This window comes from Stenella coeruleoalba, assembly GCF_951394435.1.
Source record: "Stenella coeruleoalba genome assembly, chromosome: 15".
Taxonomy (NCBI): Eukaryota; Metazoa; Chordata; class Mammalia; order Artiodactyla; family Delphinidae; genus Stenella; species Stenella coeruleoalba.
The window spans coordinates 75,530,205-75,550,034 of record NC_137161.1 but is presented as its reverse complement, the minus strand read 5'-3'; the positions used below and the strand labels follow the sequence as shown (position 1 = coordinate 75,550,034).

The 19,830-nt window shown below is 46.6% G+C and overlaps 1 protein-coding gene across 1 annotated transcript in view; it reads left to right on the top strand.

Moving 5' to 3' along the window:
* AUTS2 (activator of transcription and developmental regulator AUTS2) overlaps positions 1-19,830 on the top strand; it is a 1,122,376-nt gene that overhangs the window by 797,385 nt on the left and 305,161 nt on the right. Inside the window, exon 5 of the mRNA XM_079944557.1 lies at positions 4,431-4,460. Within this exon, the coding sequence (XP_079800683.1) occupies positions 4,431-4,460 (30 nt within the window). The remainder of the gene's footprint in view (positions 1-4,430; positions 4,461-19,830) is intronic.

Here is a 19,830-nt window from a genome sequence, read left to right as displayed (position 1 = left end):
TGGGAAACTAGAGGGAAGAGGAGGTGGAGAGGAAGTTAAGTGTGACGGGTTGGAATGACCGGAGGTACTCAGGTTAGGAGCTGGTCTCTTTCTGATTCTGCATTCGAGGCATGTGGCTTGGATTTCATGCCTCCTCTTTCCCTCTCTTGTCTTTGGTGGGTTGGGGGTCATGTCTTTGTGTGAAGGCTGAGTGATCGAGAATTCTTCCCTGTCCGGCTTTTAAAATGGAGGAAAATATTTTCAGCTGTTCACAAAGGGCTTTGAAATCTAGTCCTGGAGAGTACTCTGTCATGTCAAGCCGGTCGTTAGCGTGCAACCTGTGTGCTAATAAACCAATACAGGACCCCGATGTCAAAATGCTTAAAATGGTCAAATCAGCTGGGACCCCGTTTCTGCATTTGACATGCCTTTTCCATTTCCGGGCCTCATGCAGACCATAGACCTGACTCAGGAGGTGGCTGTGTGTGAACTCTCATAAATTGGAGTGGGTGTCTAGGGAGTGAGGAGCAGACACTTCTTCTTTTAACCTTTCAAGACCAAGAATCATTTGGCCAGAAATCCACAACGTATTGAACTTGGGGTGTGAAAGCCGTACAGTGTATTAAATGTGAATTTGAGACCATGAATTTTACCCACACCGACCCCATAAAACAGCCTCCCTCTTTCATAAAGCAGGCCCGTAAACCTCTGCCAGCGAAGCAGAAAGACTCCTTAGGACTGTGGCTCGCTTTCCGTCTGGGGTTGTCAACAAACCCCCTTTATGAGTGGAATAGACCTCTTGTATGTGTCGAGCTTCTGGCTTTTGCAGAGCGTGTTAGGAGCCAGGCTAGGCAAACGTTGGGCGCTGTTTGCTGAGTGCCTTTATTGCCTTTGCATAATTTATGAGCTGGAGGGGTTGACCATCATTCGTCTCTGCCAGGGGCTGGCACTCGAGGCTCCAGAGAGCGGAGCTGTAAATTGGATGGTGCGTTCCTGCTGAGCTCACGGCAAAGTCCTCGGGTCAGTATGGGAATTTAATACCAGAAATGGAACTGTTTTCTCAGCGCGCCATGTGGGCCCCAGCGCAGCACAGACTGTTTTGGCAGACTCTGTGACTGGCCTTGTCGAGGGGCTGTCACTCACCCGGCATGTTGTGTGGGGAGCCTGAGCATTTTTAATCGGCTTGGCATCCGTGCTGCTTCCATGATGGGTACCAGTAGGTCTCAGTTCTTCACCATATGCTTAACTCTGGAGACAAGGTGCTTCTGGGTATATCAGTAATTACTTGATGCAGAATTAAGTGGACCTTGAAATTAGAACTGGACTGTTGGAGAGCAGGAAGCTCGACACTTTGATAGAAATAACCATTCCCAGGGCCATCCCGCTGTTCGGGTGGGGGGAGGGGCGTGGACAGTGGTGATTCTTTGCCCCTGCTGTCCTCCCCACTCCTTCTAGCCCCTGCACACCAGTCCTTGGGGGTGCGGGCAAATCCTCTGCCTCGGCCTTCAGCTGCCATTGAGTACCGCACAAGGCGGGCTGTGAACATCTGGGGAAATGAGCCTGCCTGACAACATCCTCTTTTCTCTTGCACACCCCTCCTGATTCATGCTTTGTCACTCTTGAAAATGTGCCGGAACTTGGGAACCTCAAGTTAATTCAAGGCAGTGGAGAAACTACACAGTCAGGAGAACGGCTGCTCTTCATCCGTCTGCTGTTGGAGGCCTTCAGGGTCTTCATCTCACCCATTTTCATTCTCAGCTGGCCTGACTTATTGTAACAGAGCAATCGCTCATCAGGCAGAAGAAAGTAAGTTAAGACGATCCGAGGTTGGGAGCCTGATTGAAGACAATGCAGTGGTTAAAGCACTGTCACCAAACCTCTGATAAACCCGTGGTATTGAGGAACCAGTGGGAAGAGCAGAAAATGTTACAGCTCTCCAGGCCATGAGGTTGCTGTGTGAGTTCCTGATGCTGATTGTACAGACAGCTTAGGCTGGAAAGAAGTAGCCCCCAAATTGAATCTTAATACAGCAAGATGTCCATTTGGATGGGGGTTTTGTTACTTTGCACTGAAAACACCCTAATGGTGGTTTAAACAATAAGGTGACTTACTGTTGTCTGAACGAAAAAGTCGGGAGGCAGGCTGCTCTGAGGTTGGTTCACGTGTCTCACTTGTGCCAGGATTTTTCTTCCCTTGTTTTTGTACTTCAGCCTTTGGCTTCATTTTTGCAAGATGGCTGCCACAGATCTGGACATCACATCCTCATGCAGGGATGTTCAGAGGAAAGAGGCAGTGCTTCCTGCTTTTCTCCTTTTTTTTGAGGAGAAAGGGGTTTTCCAGAACCTTCAGCAGACATTTCCTCAAGTCCCAAAAGTGGGTCTTACGGCCACCCTTAGCTGCAAGGAAAGCTGGGAAAGAGAGAATATCTGGCTTTTTCGATCTCGAAATGTCAGGAGAAGGTACAGACTAGGGAGAAGGGGGTTGTGAATGGCTGTGGGTGTGGAGCCAGCAGTGGCTGCCGTATGAGCACATGTATTTCCTGTTTCTGTTCATAGCTGCATCAGCTCCCTTGTCCAGGTGGCCACGCTAAAGAACCTTGGCATCGTCGTAAACTCGCCCCTCCTACTTGCTTCCCACATCCATGTATTATCAAGCCCTGTTGGTTCTCCCCTCAGAGCTCCTCCGCCATCTGTTCTGCCCTTTCTCAAGCCATGCACCGTGCTGGTCTAGACACTGTAAGGGCTGCCAACCCGGCCTCCCCGTGACCTGGGCCTTTCCCCACGGCACACCATCTCTCCTCCACCCCACGGAAGATTCATCCTCACGGAGTAGGTATATCTCTGATCACGTCACACTGGGTACCTCGACTGTGACACTGAAAGCTGCTCAGGGACCAGTGCTGCGTCTTGACTGAATGTCTGAGCAGCTTGCGGCGCTCATCAAGGGCTGCTGCGTGAACGAATGGATGTATTCACATGCTGAGTGTTTACTCTGACAGAACACACCCGCTTTTTAAAAATCAAATACTGGAAACAGGCGGTGTGAAAAGTGGTTTGGGGGCTATCTGCCCGGGGCCTTGAATGCCACTTGAAGGAGTTTAAACTTCATCCTCAAGAGGAAGTGTCCTGTGATGGTGAAGGGGGCAAGCTGCAGACTCACATTTGGTTTGAGTTCAAGTTCAGTTTTACGATTGCTGCGTACTCTCGTGACTCCCGCAAGTTACGTCATCTCTCTGTGCTTCAGTTGTCTCGCTTCTGAAGTGGGGATGGTAAGACTCACTTTATGGGATCTGTGGAAGACTACATAAAATAACGGAGGTAAAATGCTTAGCATGGTATATAGCACACAGTAAGCGCTCACAAATATTAGTTATTATTACAGAACCTGCTTCTCTGTTGAAATCATTAGGTCTCAGTCTGTTAAACTCTATTAACTAATATTAAGTCTGTTAATTCCATGAGAGCAGAATCTTTGATTCCATTTTCATTATAGCCTGTCATAAGGCTTAAGCTTTCAACACATATTATTGGAGAAATTAATTTGTCATCTTAATGACAATCTCACCCAACATCACTATTTTCTTTGAAAAATAAGGAAATAAGCTTAGCTGGGTGGACATACTTGGCCCAAAGATACAAAACTGGGAAGAGTAGAGAGAGGACCTAAAAAAGAAAAAAAAAAATCAAATATTAGATAACAAACACTCTTGGTTTTTAATAAAATTTGTGTTCTTTTTTTTTTTCCTTTCCTTCTAATGAGGAACCCAAAGCTTTGAGTTAACTATCATTCTCTGGTCTTCTGAAACCGAAGTCAACAGTTGGAATTTGGAATCTGTTAGATACGGTGTGAGTCTCCTGCCCTAAAACTTTTTTTTTCTTTTTTGCCCATATCATTGATTTGTTACCCTGACCTCTTGTTCTTGACATGTTTTTAATAGAGAATATTCCCTCTTTTCTCTGGGCGATCACAAGTGGTGAGCCTTGCTGAAGGTGTTCTGTTTCTTTCAAAGCCCAGATGAGAGAATGAAGTGCCCAAAGGTTTACCTCTTTTCCTCTAGAAAAGCACCAGGAGAGAGAGAGCGCTCCGTTCACATTAGCTGAAGGTAGAACATCTCCATTAAGAAATTGATTTCGCTCTGAATCCCATTGAATAATCTTGATTTACCTTAATCTCATGGCCCAGTTGGCTCCGCCGTGCAGCAGGGGGTGCTCACTGGTGTGACCAACTGACCACAGAACGAGCCACGAAGCACCGGCATCAGATGAATTCAACAGAACAACTTCTCGGCATTTTGCTTCTGTTTCTGTTTACAGCACTTGAGCTGAAGAAACTTTTTAGCTCAGACAATGTTTCCTATTTCCTTTACTTGTCTTGCTTTTTTTTTTCAGTAGCAATAGCAAAAACATACTCGATTTTTGCACTAATGCTTCTTCTCTTGTCTTCCTTTTCAGTGTGACAGCGATAGTGACCAGGAAGAGAAGGTAAGCCCCCCTTCATCCCCCCACTGTGGGCATAGTACACAAGCACCATGAACACCGCGTCTCCCTCTCACGGCCTCAGGGCGGGGGATGCCAGCTGCATGTTGGCAGCACCTCTCTTCTGCAGAGACAGGCTTTATTCACACAGTGACATTGCCTGTGATAAGAAATAACATTGAATTTGTGAACCCCACTTTTTAAAAGTAAGCCCTTTAATGTTGCGTATATGTGACACTATGTTTTCACTTTATAGAAGCTTTTAAAAGAGGAAATTGTTTATTTTAATAGCCATCTGATTTTTCTTGTTTTATCCTTGATTGGAACATTAAACCTGCTAGTATGTATGTATTTATAATGTCGTTCCTGCATGTCTTTTCTGACCCATATGCTTCTTCCTGCTTTTCTGTACATATTGGTCTTCTTGATAGAAATGTTAATCGTTTGTTTCTAGGAGTGTCTTCATGCGGGGAGAGGTGGGCCAGGGCTGTCAGGTGGGAACCATTCTCTCCTCGTCCAGGTGGGTGGTCGGGGGGAGGGCACTCCTTCCAGCAGGTACATGCTCTGTTTCAAGGCTGATGGCCACCAGCCTCTTTGTATCCAGTTCGACACGGATCAAGAAAAGGAGCTCGATTTGGGGGCTTCCGGAAGATAGGATCACAACCTGGTAAAGTGAACGTTCTGCTGCCTGAGGCAAAGGCATTGTTTGTTTGGTCTTTCTTTCTAGCTGTCCCAACCCCCCAACCAAATTTCTTTCCAATTTTATTCCCACTCTATGTATTTTGAAAAGAGTTACCTGAATACCGTGGTTTCTATATTGCTTGGCACCAGGAGGGAGGTACCCGTCCTCCCGTCCCCAGCTTCTGGATCTGTCCCGCACAGCTGGCTTTCCTGAGCCCTGTTCTCTGACTCTCACCTCCTACGTGCTGGCGGATTTGACTCAGAATCCTGTGGTTAGTATTTGGTAGGATCTTTCCATCAAGCCTAGAATTCTCCCTCCTTCTCTGCTGCCAGCCTCCAAGAGAGATCTAAAGGCTCTTGTTCTGTGCTGTCGTTAATTTGAATTCAGCATATGTAGCCCGTTATAAAATGCGAGACATCATCATTTGAGCAGGTCAAGCATATTCAGATGAAGACAAATGGTGCTTATTTGATTTCCTTAAAATCAGGAAATGAAAAAAGTGCTCTCTGGAGAAATCATGTTCTGCCTGACTTGGATGATAGACCAATGCATGTCCCCGAGATAAGAGCAGGCTCTCGCCTTGAGGTTTTTATCTCTGAAGGACGGCTAGGACTGTCAGCTTGCTGACATGTGCATTATCCATGTCATTTTAAACAAAGTGACCTACGGAAGGGTGCGCCGCGCTGTGACATGGTAATGGGCTGTTGGATGACAGTGAACGTACACACTGGAAAGGGGGCTGTGGATTATTCTTTTGTTTAACTGACAAGTAGGAGCTTCCTTTCTCCAGCCCCCAGGAGTCCTAGCTCCTTGGAAGTCGGTCCCCCAGTGCCTCAGGCAGCCAGTGGGTCGTGGGTGCCAGAGGCACGTAGGGGCTCAGCATTCAAGCGAGCTCACTGGCCCCCAGAGCCGTCCGGGCCACATCCCACAGGGCGGTAGTCATCTCGTTCCGTCAGGCGTCGCAGGCATCCGGGGAGGGACTGGTACTTCCGGCCACTGCTGGAGATCTTTTCCAGGTGATCGTTGATCTCCCTTTTCCAAGTGAGTGGTACTTCTCCAAGGGGACGAGGCTTCCTCGAGGTTTCACAGCCAAGCAGACCTTCCTTCCTTAAAAGGCAGTGTGACTTCAGGAAGTGTCACCGTCTCCAGCAGTGGCAGAAGGCGGCAAGGACGTTCGGTTTTGTGCTCCACCTAGGTGTCCTGATCAGCAGTGTCAACCTAGACTGCGCTTGCAAATGCCCCGGGAGCTGTACGAGTCCTGATGCCTGGACCGAGTCCCAGTCCGGTTGCCTCAGACTCTCTTCAGGTGTCTAGCAGCCCCTGTCTAGATGATCGCTAACTCTGGTAATGTCGAGAACTATCAGCGCCGCCTGTGGTTTTCAGGGGTGTCTGGGGGCCAAGGTGTTTCCTACATCCTGAGAGCACCACAACTAGTTGTTTGCTGGGATCTGAGTCCCCGAGTCTTTGCCGCCCAGGTTTTCGCCTCTGAGTGTGGGAAGCAGCGAAGTGTCGGCCCAGAGGAATGGGCAGTGGGAAGGTAGCCAGCACCCACAGCTCTGAGTTCGGGGTGATTTCAGGACAACAAAGGAGAATAAGATGTCCGTAGGCAAGTCCGCGGGAGGGGTGATGACGGGGCACAGAGGGCCGTTGGGAGTGGTCCTCTGACATGTGTGCATTTCCTGCCTCGGACACCCCAGTTGCTTTTCCTGTGGACTGTGGTGGCCCTGCAGGTCCTCTTCTTCTTACTCGGGAGCTGCTTCACAGCGGCACTCACATCATCTGTCCCTGCCCTGCCACCCGGCTCTCCTCCAGAGGGCTCCCGGCAGGAACAGTCAAGACTCTGTAATTGCAGTCGTGCCTGCTTGGCCCTGTTACAGTTAAGACTGTCAGGCTTCCCCTTTTGGACTGAGATTGTCTGGTGTTTATCATCGACTTTAACACTACCCTCCCAGACTTCTCCTCCGAGCCGGAGCCTGGGCCCCTTTCAGCCTCCCCTGTGCCGGAGCCTCTTGCCTGGGCCCCCCTCAGAGCCCCAGACTAACCTGGGCTGCTTTCATGTGCTGCTTGGAGGATTCACATTCAAATCTGTATTGCTAGTGGTGGAAAAGATGCCACTCCGTGTCCTGGGATGCCTTCAGCAACCCCGCCAGGGATGCTGTCAGAGGCAAAAGTGAGACTTGCAAGGACCCGCTGGGATTTGTCTCAGGAAGACCTGTCATTCTCTTACTCTGTAGGGATCTGCAGAACTGGCGGTCTAAAGTTAGGGTACTGTATTTCACACAGCTGACTGAATTAGGATAAACTCTGCTTTCCTCTGATACGAAGCTGTAATTTATAAAATGATACCCTTACTAATTAACGTGGAAGGGACTGCGAAAGGGGCTAGAAAAGCAGAGCTTTCCGTAAGTGCAGGAGGCATTCTTATACATGGAAGAGGCTTGATGAGACACTGGGCAAGCATCCCTTACCCTCCCCTCACAGCCACGTGAATACATCTCACGTTGATGTCAGCAGACCTGGAGGACTTTTGTACAAATTGGGTGGAAGATTAGAGAAGGCTGGAAACACTGCGTCTTAGATGTGGGACTGTTCATCTTTGCAGTTAGTGCGAAGAAAAGAGGCAGCACTTGACACCTTAATCACCCAAGTTAAGCAATTATTCCAATCCCCCACTGGAAATGAATTGGTATCATGAGAACAAAGAGGCAACACGCATATTTCCACATATTTGGCCTCTATTTTCTCTTGTTTCCTCTCTTTCTCTACCACTGGCAGCAGCCTATTGTGCTAAGAAACACCCCCCGTTTGGTTATGAAATCAATGTGGAGATGAAAAATAATTCTCTTTCCATTTACCCTCTCCCTGTGTATTTTGTGGGCCACGTGACAGAGCTGGTTGGAAGGTGTAGCGGCCAGTGGTCAAGCACTTCGGCCTCCGAGTCTGATGGCCTGGGCTTGTTTCTGACGGTCCCTTACTGTCCTGGAGCCATGGACAAGCCTTGGTTCTCTCATCTGCCAAATGGGGGTAACAACAGCTCCACCTAGAGTTTTGTAATAATGAAATTGGCTCAGTGCCCGGTCCGTAGTAAGTGCTCTGTAAATGTTAACTTTCACTAGTTTTCCTTGGAGCGCAGGGGGGGAGAATCGCTTGGGGAAGGAGGGAGGCTATCTTTCTCTTCCAAAAGCTCAGGATTTGCCAGAAAACCTGCCAGAGGATAAGAGGTGTGATTTTTTTTTTTTTTCCCACTGGAACCCAGGGCTCAGCCTTCATCCCCTAGGGCACTTCTTCCTGACACAAGCTAAACGGAAGTGTTGTGAAATTTGGAAGGGTCCCCAAACGATGATTTTTTTTAATTCCTTACCCCAAACACCAGGCTTTCCTTTGGGCGCAACCTGGAGTCAAGAGCAAGCATGCCGGCCTGGGGGGATCAGATGGTGATGAAGTGGGTTGTACAGCCCTCGTCCCACAAGCCAAACACTGTCAGTTCCCAGATACCCAGCACAGGAGAGAGGGTCTGATGCAGTCTATCTGGGGTGGGGGCCACAGCATCTGTATTTTTTTAAAAGCTTCCTGATAATTTTTATACAACTGGTTTTGAGCACTACTGCCTTTTTACAGATGTCAAAGAGAAGCATTTACTTTCCTCTGTTTAATGCTTCTAACATTTTGACAGCCCAAGAGAAAGTCCTGAAAGCTATAGAGGTGTCGTGTGTGTTCGCGCACCCCACATGCTTATGTTTGTAGATGTGTGGTGTATACTGCATGCAGTGCACAGACACACACAACCTCTTCATAGATATGAGCCGTTCTCCTGTCCCTCATGATGTTTTTTTTTCGGTACGCCGGCCTCCCACCGCCGTGGCCTCTCCCGTCACAGAGCACAGGCTCCAGACGTGCAGGCTCAGCGGCCATGGCTCACGGGCCCAGCCGCTCCGCGGCATGTGGGATCCTCCCGGACCGGGGCACGAACCCGTGTCCCCTGCATCGGCAGGCGGACCCCCAACCACTGCGCCACCAGGGAAGCCCCCCTCATGAAGAGTTTAACACTACTCCTGATTAATGATTGGAATGACCACCTGGAGGAGGTAGCTTGGTCCCCGTGTCTTGCTCACCAGTACCCAGGACAGCCTGCTGAGACACTGGCTAACTGCAGATGCAGAACCACAGAGTTCCCACGTCAGCTCCCTCTCCCTTAACATGCAAACACTTTCTGATGCATTCTAATTTTTTAATTCAAGCTAACTTTGTTGTGTTTGATCATTTTGTATTCACTTGTGTGAGAAGGGGGCAGTTTCTAAGAAAAGCAGCAGAAAAACCAACAGAGGCTTGTGTTCCTAATTCAACACAAACCACATGCCTAACTTGGCTCCTGAAGGACTGAGAAACTGCTGAGTTGTCAAACTAAAGACGGGGCATGCGGCTTGTGCTTATAGTGGAAGAGCCCCATCCCTCGATCGGCCACGTTTCACACTTGGTAAAAATTATGCACCCTCAGCAACATTCCACAAACTCAGAAGGCCTTCGTTGTTGCTTGTAGAACCCGCATCCTTGGTTTTGAAACAGGACATGCTCTGATCAGGAGACAGCTTAGAGATGCTGTCCTACACTGCAGATAGAGAAAGGAATTTTCTCCTCCCTTCCAGTTTCATAGCAGCAAAGCGTACAAGCATTGCCCAGGAGAAGAGTAGGGACCCAAGTTCTGGTCTTTATGTCCCTAATGTTCAGTAATGTTCATTGTTTTGCAAAATTTGCGTTTCCTTTTTTGGATACTCATCTCCCAATGGAGGGGATAAGTGAAACAACTTCAGAAAACTGGTACTCACACCTGAGTGCACCTCATATCAATCCCAGGATTTATCTTCTGGGCTCCCAACAAATTTCTTTTATAGTTTTATTTTCTCATAAGACACTTCTAAGCCATTTATGAATTTCCCACCTTATTGGGAAATTTCTGCAGTTCTTGGGTGAGTTTCAAGGGCTGTTTTGGATGTCTGACTCCCATGATGCCCATCCACTCGACCTCCAAGATTAGGTCTGGGTCAAAATGACACTTTATTGTCCTTCCAACATCGCCATGTTTCCAGTGGGCTTAATTCCATCCTATCCACCAAAAATTCCTATTGATACCATCCTTGGATTTAATTTCTACTGCATATTATTTTAAACCCTCTCCTTAAGTTCTTCTCTTTGTCCTATCGTAGCGTTTTCATGCCAAACCAAAAGTTGCTTCACTCACATTAAATGTGCATGTAGAATATCTGTCCATTACAACCATGGCATGCACCTGAAAAAGACACAGGTTTCATGTATGTATATACATTTATTTATTTATATAAATATTCAGATTATTAAATATAAATCAATAAAATGAATACTTGAGTTATTGGAAATTGGTCAGACATCTTCAGCTAAACTCTTGTTTCTTAGAATGAATAGTGAGAGGAATGGGTTCTGGATGTTCCCTTGTTCTCATGGGTGGGTAATGGAGAAGGACACTCAGAAGACCTGGTTTATCATTTCTCACTAACCAAGTGTGTGGCCTTGGACAAATTACCTAATGTTGCTGAGCCTTAGTTTTGTCATCTATAAAATGGGGCTGGAGTCAATGATGCAGCTTTGAATATCCTCATTTTCTATGTAGCTATTTACCTAGGCCCCAACAACACAGCAGACCCAGAGGGAAATGTACATGAGTATATTTTCTCTTTGCCAAGGTAGAAGGAAGATTATATAAAAAATTTCTCCATGCGTTCACCTCTCTCAGATTCCTAACAGTGAATAAACATAGTGTGGACGGGTCCAGGCACATCTGTGTTGACTCTTTCAAGTAACTAAAGGAAACTTACTATGGGCCTAATGTCTAAACAAAGGTCATTACCTGTTTGTTGATTCTTTCATTTAGTCATTCACAACAGCTCACTTATTTTTTTTTTTCAAGTACCTACTGATGAACCAACATGGACTTGACAGAGTTGCTTGACTCTGTTGGGTCTGTCACCATGCACTTGCCAATAGGCAGCAGAGCAGTTAGTTTAATCTTATTCCTCAATTACCCAAATTATTTAGGAGAGCATGGGAGCTAGTGAAGAACTAGTTGACATAGTATGTTTTAAGAACTCACTTGATTGGTGAGTTAATAATGAGTGTTATTTGACCTATAAAAGGAATTCTTCTGGAAACGTCCAGTATTGAATATATGATTCGACGTTCCCAGAGAAAAGATCAGCTGCTTTCCCTTAGAATGAGCCATTGGCTTGGATTTTATGGCTTAGCTGAAGGGAATGTCGCAAAGCCAAGGAGGAATTAGGTGGAGGTGGTGGCTTCCAGCCTCATAAAGTGGACCATGGATCCTGAGCCACCTGAGAGGGGGGTCCTGAGCAGAGGCGTTAGTACTGGTGACGCCTTTAACTGGCGGCTTGTCAGTAAGTATGGCCTGGGCCGCTGTTCGGTTGTCAGAAGAGGCTGTCTTACTCTGCATTTGGGTTGGAGAATGTTGGTCCTCCTTAAAGATGTCTGAATTTCTTTTTGGTCACGCACATGTGTATTTGTGTGTGGGTGTGAGTGTCTTAGTTAATCCCCCCTTGGCAACTTCCAGATGGTGATCTATAATTATGGGTGATTACTCCCTGTAACTTTGCCATACCTAGGTATGATAAAGATAATAAAATCTCTGTATTAGAATGCATTCGTAATTAGCCAAACTTTGTACTTTCATAAGTCCCCAAATTCAATACATGAATATTATTTCTTCTTTTTTTTTTTCCAAAGTTACAACTGAGAAGATTAAATTGGCCTCCTTCTAGAGCTTTTCCCTATTGGTTCTCATGAGGGTCATGTTGAGAAGTACTGGCTGTATACCTACTAACCAGAGTAGCTTTCTCCACTGCTGTTCCAACCCCAGGTGTGGTTCCTAGTCTGCCAATTATATGCATGTTTACTGAGACAGTGAAATGGAGCATTTGAAGTAAGGACTGACCAGGAACCCCTGGCATGGGTGGTTGTGGTACCCAGGGCACTCAGTTTGGGCTTCATCTTTCCTCGTTGGGACCCTTAATGATTTTTCAACTCCCTAATTTCTTGGTTAAAAAAAATGTAGATGTTCCTCATTTGTTAGTGGCAGGGAACAAATGCGATTAGGATCAATAATAATAACGAAATAATAAGATGAAACACTACTTTACATTGTAGAGAACATTGTGTTATTCAGAACACTTTTACATGTGCTGTTTTATATGACCTGCTTGCTTATTGTGGGAATCTACGTGTATCCCTAGATACTTCACTGTTCGTCATCTGCAATGTGCCAAAGTCGATGATAGGTCCTTTCAAGGACTTTATCTTCTCAAGCACGTGTCATTTTACAAATAAAGGAAATGAAACTTCAGAGCTGAGCGGTAATGGAGCTGAGATACACAGTGTCTTCAGATTCCAGGCTCTGGGCTCTTTTCCCTATATACGAGGATGAGTTGGAGTATGCCCAGAGGTGCCATTTGAGAATCTTTGCCACCTTCCTGTCTGTGCTGCGCCCTCCTTGTGCTACGGGAAACCTGGATTGTATCTACCTATCCACCCACAAACCCACCAGCTTCTAAAAATCCAAACGTGACAGTTGCTCGATAAACATTGGATAAATACAAGTTGGGTCCACTGACAACTCAGATGTACAAGCTCTTCTGAAATGTGATTTTTTTTTTTTTTTTAACATGGGAAGCAGTTGTCCAAGGTAAGGAGGCAAGAACTACAAGGTATATGTTTTTACTCGTACAGGTGAGTGGCAGTGTCAGCTTGTGGGCCACCATGAGTGATGACAGGGAGGCTGTGTCAGCCCGCAGACAAGCCTGGGCCACGTTTGGTCAAGACGCTCGGTCTTCCTTTAGTGTCTGTCTACGTGTAAACACTTAATACCTTCTTAACTCATTGGCTCCTAGCAAGCACCCCACACCTCGTACATGTCTGACACTTCAGTGGGCGCCCTGTAAGTATTAGTTCTGTACCTGGCAGTTGCTTTGTTGATTATCTGAGTCCCAGAAAGGAAGAGGGTCCTGTCCCAGTCACCCAGGCACGTGGGGAAGTGCTGGACCTTCTGGTCCAGAGCCTCTTGCATCTCGTACGATCTCTCCAGACCGTTTTCTTCCCGTGACCAGCACAGAGGAGAAGGGTCATGGTGTTACCGCGGCTCCTGAACTGCGCCCCCAACGCGATTTCACTCCGTGTTCTTTGCTGCCTCAAGAACCCTCTTGCGCACCCCTAGACACTGACTCCCATCCCCGCAGAGGGTCTCTGGATCCATCAGGATCACAGGGCCTTTCCTTGTCTGATGGCAAACGCTGTTGGGGGTGTTCCTGCAGCCCGAATGGTGGTAGATACCCGAAGCAGCCGTCTCTGTGTTGAAGATTATGTCTTTGCCACTAAGGGGAGAATATAGTGTTTATCGGCTGGAGTGCGTGCCGGCTGAGCTGATTACAGCACAGCACTCTGTCAGCCAGTGATTTGTCCTGTCCTTTATCATCTGTGTCACTCAGCAGTGTGCTGGCAAAGGGAACGGATCACCCCCTTCCCTTTTTTTGTACCCATTTCGTGTAGAAAATTTGTATTTACTTTGGGAGTGTAATTTGTTCCTCATGGATAATGTGACCCTGAGCGGAGCTGGATCATGGGTTAGTTGAAGTGATATTTTCCGCTAATGGTAGTCGTACATCATTGCTGTCAGCTCGGGTTAGGAGGCAAGCACATTACAGCTCCATTTTACCTCTGCAGGCATCTGGGATTATTTGCCATAACCGAGTATGACATGACCACGCTACAGAGTGCATTAAAATTTTACTGCCTTCTCAGGCAAGTTCCCTGGCTCCAGCGTGTGCTTCAGGCAGGCAGTCTGACAGGGAGCCCAAGGGCCCTGGCTTCCTGCACAGACGTGCTGCGGGGAGGCTGTCTGAGCAGGGGCTGCTCTCCTCATGCCCTGAGAAGGGAGCCAGGGAAAGAATGATGGGGAGCCAGGCTGTAGGTGTGCGTCTCTGGACATCCCCAGCCGGCAGGTGAATGGCTGCCTTGTACGTACAGGCAGGGGCCGAGCACGGTACCCACCGCACCCTGTTCCCTCTCCTTGATGCCTCACCCCCAGGCGTAGGTTGGCAGCAGCTCCTTCTCCGAGGAGAGCCCAGGGTAATGCGCGCCAGGCCCTGCCAAGCCTTGGGCTGATCGTTACTGTCCTTGTCTGCCTGTGATCAGACAAGAGGAAGGAAGCGTGGGTCCTCGTGTGATGGGATCCATGTCCATCCACGCAGCCTGATAGTCTCATAAACCCAGTTAGAAACGTTGACCGGGACGTTGTACACATTATTTCATACAGTCTTCACACCAACCCACCAAAATATAGGCACGATCACCCCTTTTTACTTAGAAGGAAACGGAGGATCAAAGAGGTAAATTACCTAATATCCTAATGGTGGCAGAGGTGGGATTCTTACCTTTTATCCAGATCTCAATGACTTCAAATTTTAGAAGGTTTCTAGTGTTGCATGCTATATAGAGATAATAATAACTATTACTTAAGTAGTGTGTATGTGTGCTTTACGTGTATTGACTTGTGTAATCCACACTACAGCCCTAATAGGTAGGTGCTGGTGTTGTCCCCAGTTTACAGATGAGGAAACTGAGTCACGGGGAGCTTATATAACGAGCCCAAAGTCTTGCATCAGTTGGTGGCAGAGCCAGGGTGTCTGGCTTGCAAGGCAACACTCCTCACCACCAAGCTCTCCCTCGTGCCACATTCTGATAAGCCTGAGGACTGACAGGAAGAGGCCAGGGAGAATAGTAATATGTTGGAATAAAAGGAAATGTTCAAACAGCATTTTATCCCTTTCAGTTGTAATTCCAACATCCAACAAAATATTGCTCAAAAAAGATGCTCTGTGATGAGCTTTAATTAAGTAATAAGTCCCATTTGCAGTTAGTACATTACTTGCATGCAAACGGTGCTTCTAAGGTGCTTGAAAGGCATAGATTTTGTTAGGTTAAGGGTAAGCAAAATGCCCGGCAAAATGCCTCGTTCTTTCATGTTGCTTAGCATCCTTTTTCTTATTCTTATTGGAAAGGCTTAATAAACTTACGTTGAATCGTGTGCTTAAAAGGACAGTTTAGGCTCATCCCCCAGTAATGAGTGGGATGCAGATCGGGGCCCACTCTGCCAGCCAGAGTGGAATCATCACAAATTCCATATCGGTGGGTCCTGAGTGCTGGACACCAGAATGTTCACACGAGCCTGCAAGTGTGGACATTATCTTTTGTTCCACTGTAGAACGACCTCTCTCCACATCTCCGGCCCCATCATCCCTCTCTCTTTGGAGCTTGAGATGTCCCCGCTCCCAGACAGACTGGCCAAGCTGCTCTTCCCCTTGGCTGTATATGTGGCGGGGTCATAAATTCATGAACTTATTCAATAAACCACACATAAAATGAGTTATACCTTGTACCCTCAGGGCAATTTTTTAAATGCTGCAGCAGAAGAGCCATAGATACACATGGCTTTTCTCATTGAGAAATTTGAAATTAAGTTATCGCCCTAAGAATCGTGCTCCCTGACCCCACTCCCCTCCTTGGGCTCCCAGGCACACACAGGGATCTTCCCTGTTAGTTGGCAGCAGGTCCAGGGGACTGACCTGATTTTCTCCTCTGGCCCTAGAGCCAATCACTCAAGTAGTAAAGGAGAAGAACAAAAATATTGATCAAGTCACTGAAAAGTGATTATCCCTCTCAGATGGTCTGTTTAGAACACAGCAATAATTCTGAATAATGTGTTCCCCAGAGACAGCGCGGCAGCATGTGTGGACGACTTACTTTGTTTATGTAGAGTTACACCTGTACCCTTACCGCTTCCCGAACCTCTAATGGTGTGCAGTTAGGCCCTCTTTAAGACGAGTAAACAATGCAAAAAAAAAATGCAGTTTACTCAACAAATCAATGACAGAGCATTTATTCATTGTATAAAGGATTCATCACCTTCTGTAGCTGAATAAAATACGTGATTTCCACATTTTAGAGACTTACCACAGAACTCCTACAAGAGCCTTCATGAAGACATTGGCTCATTTTAAAGCTCTTAAGATTGAACAACTTTGGCTGTGTTTATGTTAGCAGGGTTTTGTTTTGTTTTTAAGATTCTTTTTTGTTTCGAATAACAGAAATTAAATTCAAACTAAAAAATAGGGAAATGTATAGACTTTTAGGAATACAACTAAGTGCTGAAATAACCAAGCCATCGGAAGGGCAGAGCTCTGCAGCTGGGCTTCAGTAGCACAGGACAGGGGATGAAGTACCCTCCCTGTCTCGGCTCTTCTTTCTGCGCAACCCATTTTACTGTTGACTATTTGTGAGACTTGGTTTCTCCTACTGGTAGAAATCATGAACCATCCTCCTGAGCGTGGCAGCTTTCAGCTTCAGCCAGTGGAAGAGAGACTGTCTCCTCTCCCACTGCAGTTACTAAAATCCAAGGATAGGATTCTGATCGGGTCGGGCTGGGTTGCATTCTGGGGACGGGTTCTCTGGAAAGACTGTGGATGGACCTAGCTGAAAGTCAGGTGCTCGTGCCTGGATCAAGCAGCTGTGGGTAGAAAGACAGGGGCCATGTTGTCCAAAAGTGCTGCTCTGGCGGAAAGTCTGTATGGAGGGGGAAGAGGGCCCAGAAAGGCGGGAGAGAACAACGTGTCTGTGAAGCACACCCTGACCTTCCCACCAGGTGGGTCAGGCGCTCACAGGCCCTTCTTGCCAGCCGCCAAAGCTGCCTTGAACATCATCCAAAGTGAGCACTTAATACTGATCACAGGCTCTGAAATATGAATACGTGTTTTCAATTATATACAATAGTTACCTAGATTTTCATAGAATTGTCTTAAGTGCCATGCACGGATTGGGTCGATCTTGCCTAAATTAAGCTATTAAAAGTTATAGAAGAGCACAGGATTTTATAGAGGAGGGATTCATGTGTACCTGTATTCAGAATAGCCCAGAATTCATTAATACTTTAGATATAGTAGATGATGAGTTATCGCCCAAGTGTAAGACAGCCCATGAGAGATGCAGCAGTCTTTGACGTCACTGAGACGCCCGTTAATAAACTACTTATCCAGGCTACAAAATGTAACTTACTCGTCCAAAGGAATTATGGTCATCCCAGAGTACCTAATTTGTGTCCAGTGAGGGACATCTTAAACTATAACAGGCGACCTTGCTGAAATGATTCTCCAAAGATTGGAAGTGAATAAGCCCAGTCATAGCACCTTTCGCTCATAGTTCATAGCCCTCACCATGTGCCGAGCCAAGCACTGTCCTGGGAACTAGGAGTGGAGAGATGACAAAGATATAACAAGCCTTCAGAGATAGAGGGTCTAAATGAAGAGAAAGCTGTGAGGTGCCTTGATGAATTATTAACCTGCCCCCCAGCCCAGTGCACGCTGAGGAATAGCATGACATCTGAACCATGCTGTCTAGGAGAGGAGGCATTTGACTTAGATCTCGCTGAAACACATGGTTGTGGATGATTGCTAGGTGGCAAGGATGGTGCAGACTCTAGGCAAATGGGGATATTATTTGCAAAAAGCGAAGAGGTGTGAACGTCTTGGTATATGGAGAGAAGCTTATAATGGAGCAAGGTTCATGGTAGGGGGTGGGGGGACTATACGTGACTATAAACATAGGTTGATATGAAAAGCTCCGTATAAACAGACCTTGTATGGCAAGATAAGGGTTTAGACTTGATCCAGATGGGAGCCCACTGGGTACTTTTATGTAGGTAAATGACACATCAGATTTGACTTTTTGTTTTTTGTTGTTGTTGTTTGTTTGTTTTAATAAATTTATTTATTTTATTTATTTATTTTTGGCTGCGTTGGGTCTTCGTTGCTGCACGTGGGCTTTCTCTAGTTGCAGTGAGCGGGGGCTACTCCTTGTTGCGGTGCGCGGGCTTCTCATTGTGGTGGCTTCCCTTGTTGCGGAGCACGGGCTCTAGGTGCGCAGGCTTCAGTAGTTGTGGTACGCAGGCTCAGTAGTTGTGGCGCACGGGCTTAGTTGCTCTGCGGCATGTGGGATCTTCCTGGACCGGGGCATGAACCCATGTCCCTTGCATTGACAGGCGGATTCTTAACCACTGCACCACCAGGGAAGTCCCAGATTTGGCTTTTTGGAAGAGAATTCTGGTAGTGGTGAGAGGATGAGGTGGAAGGAAGGGAAACTTTGTCCAGATGACCAAAGAGAATGTTGTCATCATAGGCTGGGTGAGAGGTGACAGGGGCATCTCAACTAAAGTAATGGGAAAGGGAGGAGTTAGATTTTGGCGGCGTTTCTCTTTTTTATTTATTTATTTTAATTTTTATTGGAGTGTAGTTGATTTACAATGTTGTGTTACTTTCAGGTGTACAGCAAAGTGAATCAGTTATACATATACATATATCTACTCTCTTTCAGATTCTTTTCCCATATAGGCCATGACAGAGTATTGAGTAGAGTGCCCTGTGCTATACAGTAGGCCCTTATTAGTTACCTATTTTATATATAGTAGAGTATCTGTATCAATCCCAATCCCCCAATTTATCCCTACCCCCCTTACACCCTGGTAACCATAGGTTTGTTTTCTACATCTGTGATTCTATTTCTGTTTTGTAGATAAGTTCATTTGTACCCTTTTTTTAGAGGAGGCGTTTCGAAAGTGGAATTGTCATGATTTTGTGACCACTCGGATGTGGGGGTCATGTTTGAAGCAGGCTGACTGGGTGGGTATTGATGGATATCACCGGTCGGAGACTGAGATGGGGGATACAGAGAGCATGGGTTTGGGGCGTGGCTTGCAGGACCCTCTGCTGCGTGGGTTCAAGAGACCGTGCACATTGACAGTGCAGAAGTGAGTAGAACGATAGGTTAGTGTCTGGGAGCCCAAGAACCATCTGATTTTCAGAGATAGTTGGAGCTGTGGGATCGAGTGGGAGCCCAGCCAGAGCACTGAGAGGTTGTCTGCATGTAATTTAGGGAGAAATAGATGAGATGATGATAACCATTCAGAACAAAATAACTATATTAATCATAGCACCTGATGTTTGTGTAGGTTTCTTTTAATGATACACTGAATGGCTTTTTTTTTAGCCATGGGAAAACACACATACATAACATAAATGTATCATCTTAACCATTTTTCAGCATGCGTTTCAGTAATGTTTAGTACATTCACATTGTTGTGTGACCTGTCTAGTTTTTTGTACCAAATGTGTTAAAGCACCATACAGTAGCTCATTTAAACCTGTAACAAACACCCTGGGGGAAAGAACGTTTAATCTTAATTTAACAGCCAAGGAACTTGAACAGGGGATGAACTGAGGCAAAAGCTAATGTTTTAGTGATAATACGTCCACGCTTTCTCTGATCAGTATAGGAGCGGCACAACATCATCGTTAGTGACATAGCATCTACCTTCCATTGGACCCAGCAGTAACTCACTTGTATCCTCAGACTCCGTAGCTTTCTTTAAGAAAACCAAAGCAGGCTCATTCCGGGAGCTCAGCTTCCATGCTCTGGTCTGTAGGTGAGAGAGAGCTGATTCACCTTCCTTGGACACGCAGGATTAGCCAGTCTTGAAGACCAGTGCTTTGCAGCAATCCCACCTGGGGCCGCTCGTTAGGGCCTGGCTGGCCTGGCATGTCAGAACTGGAA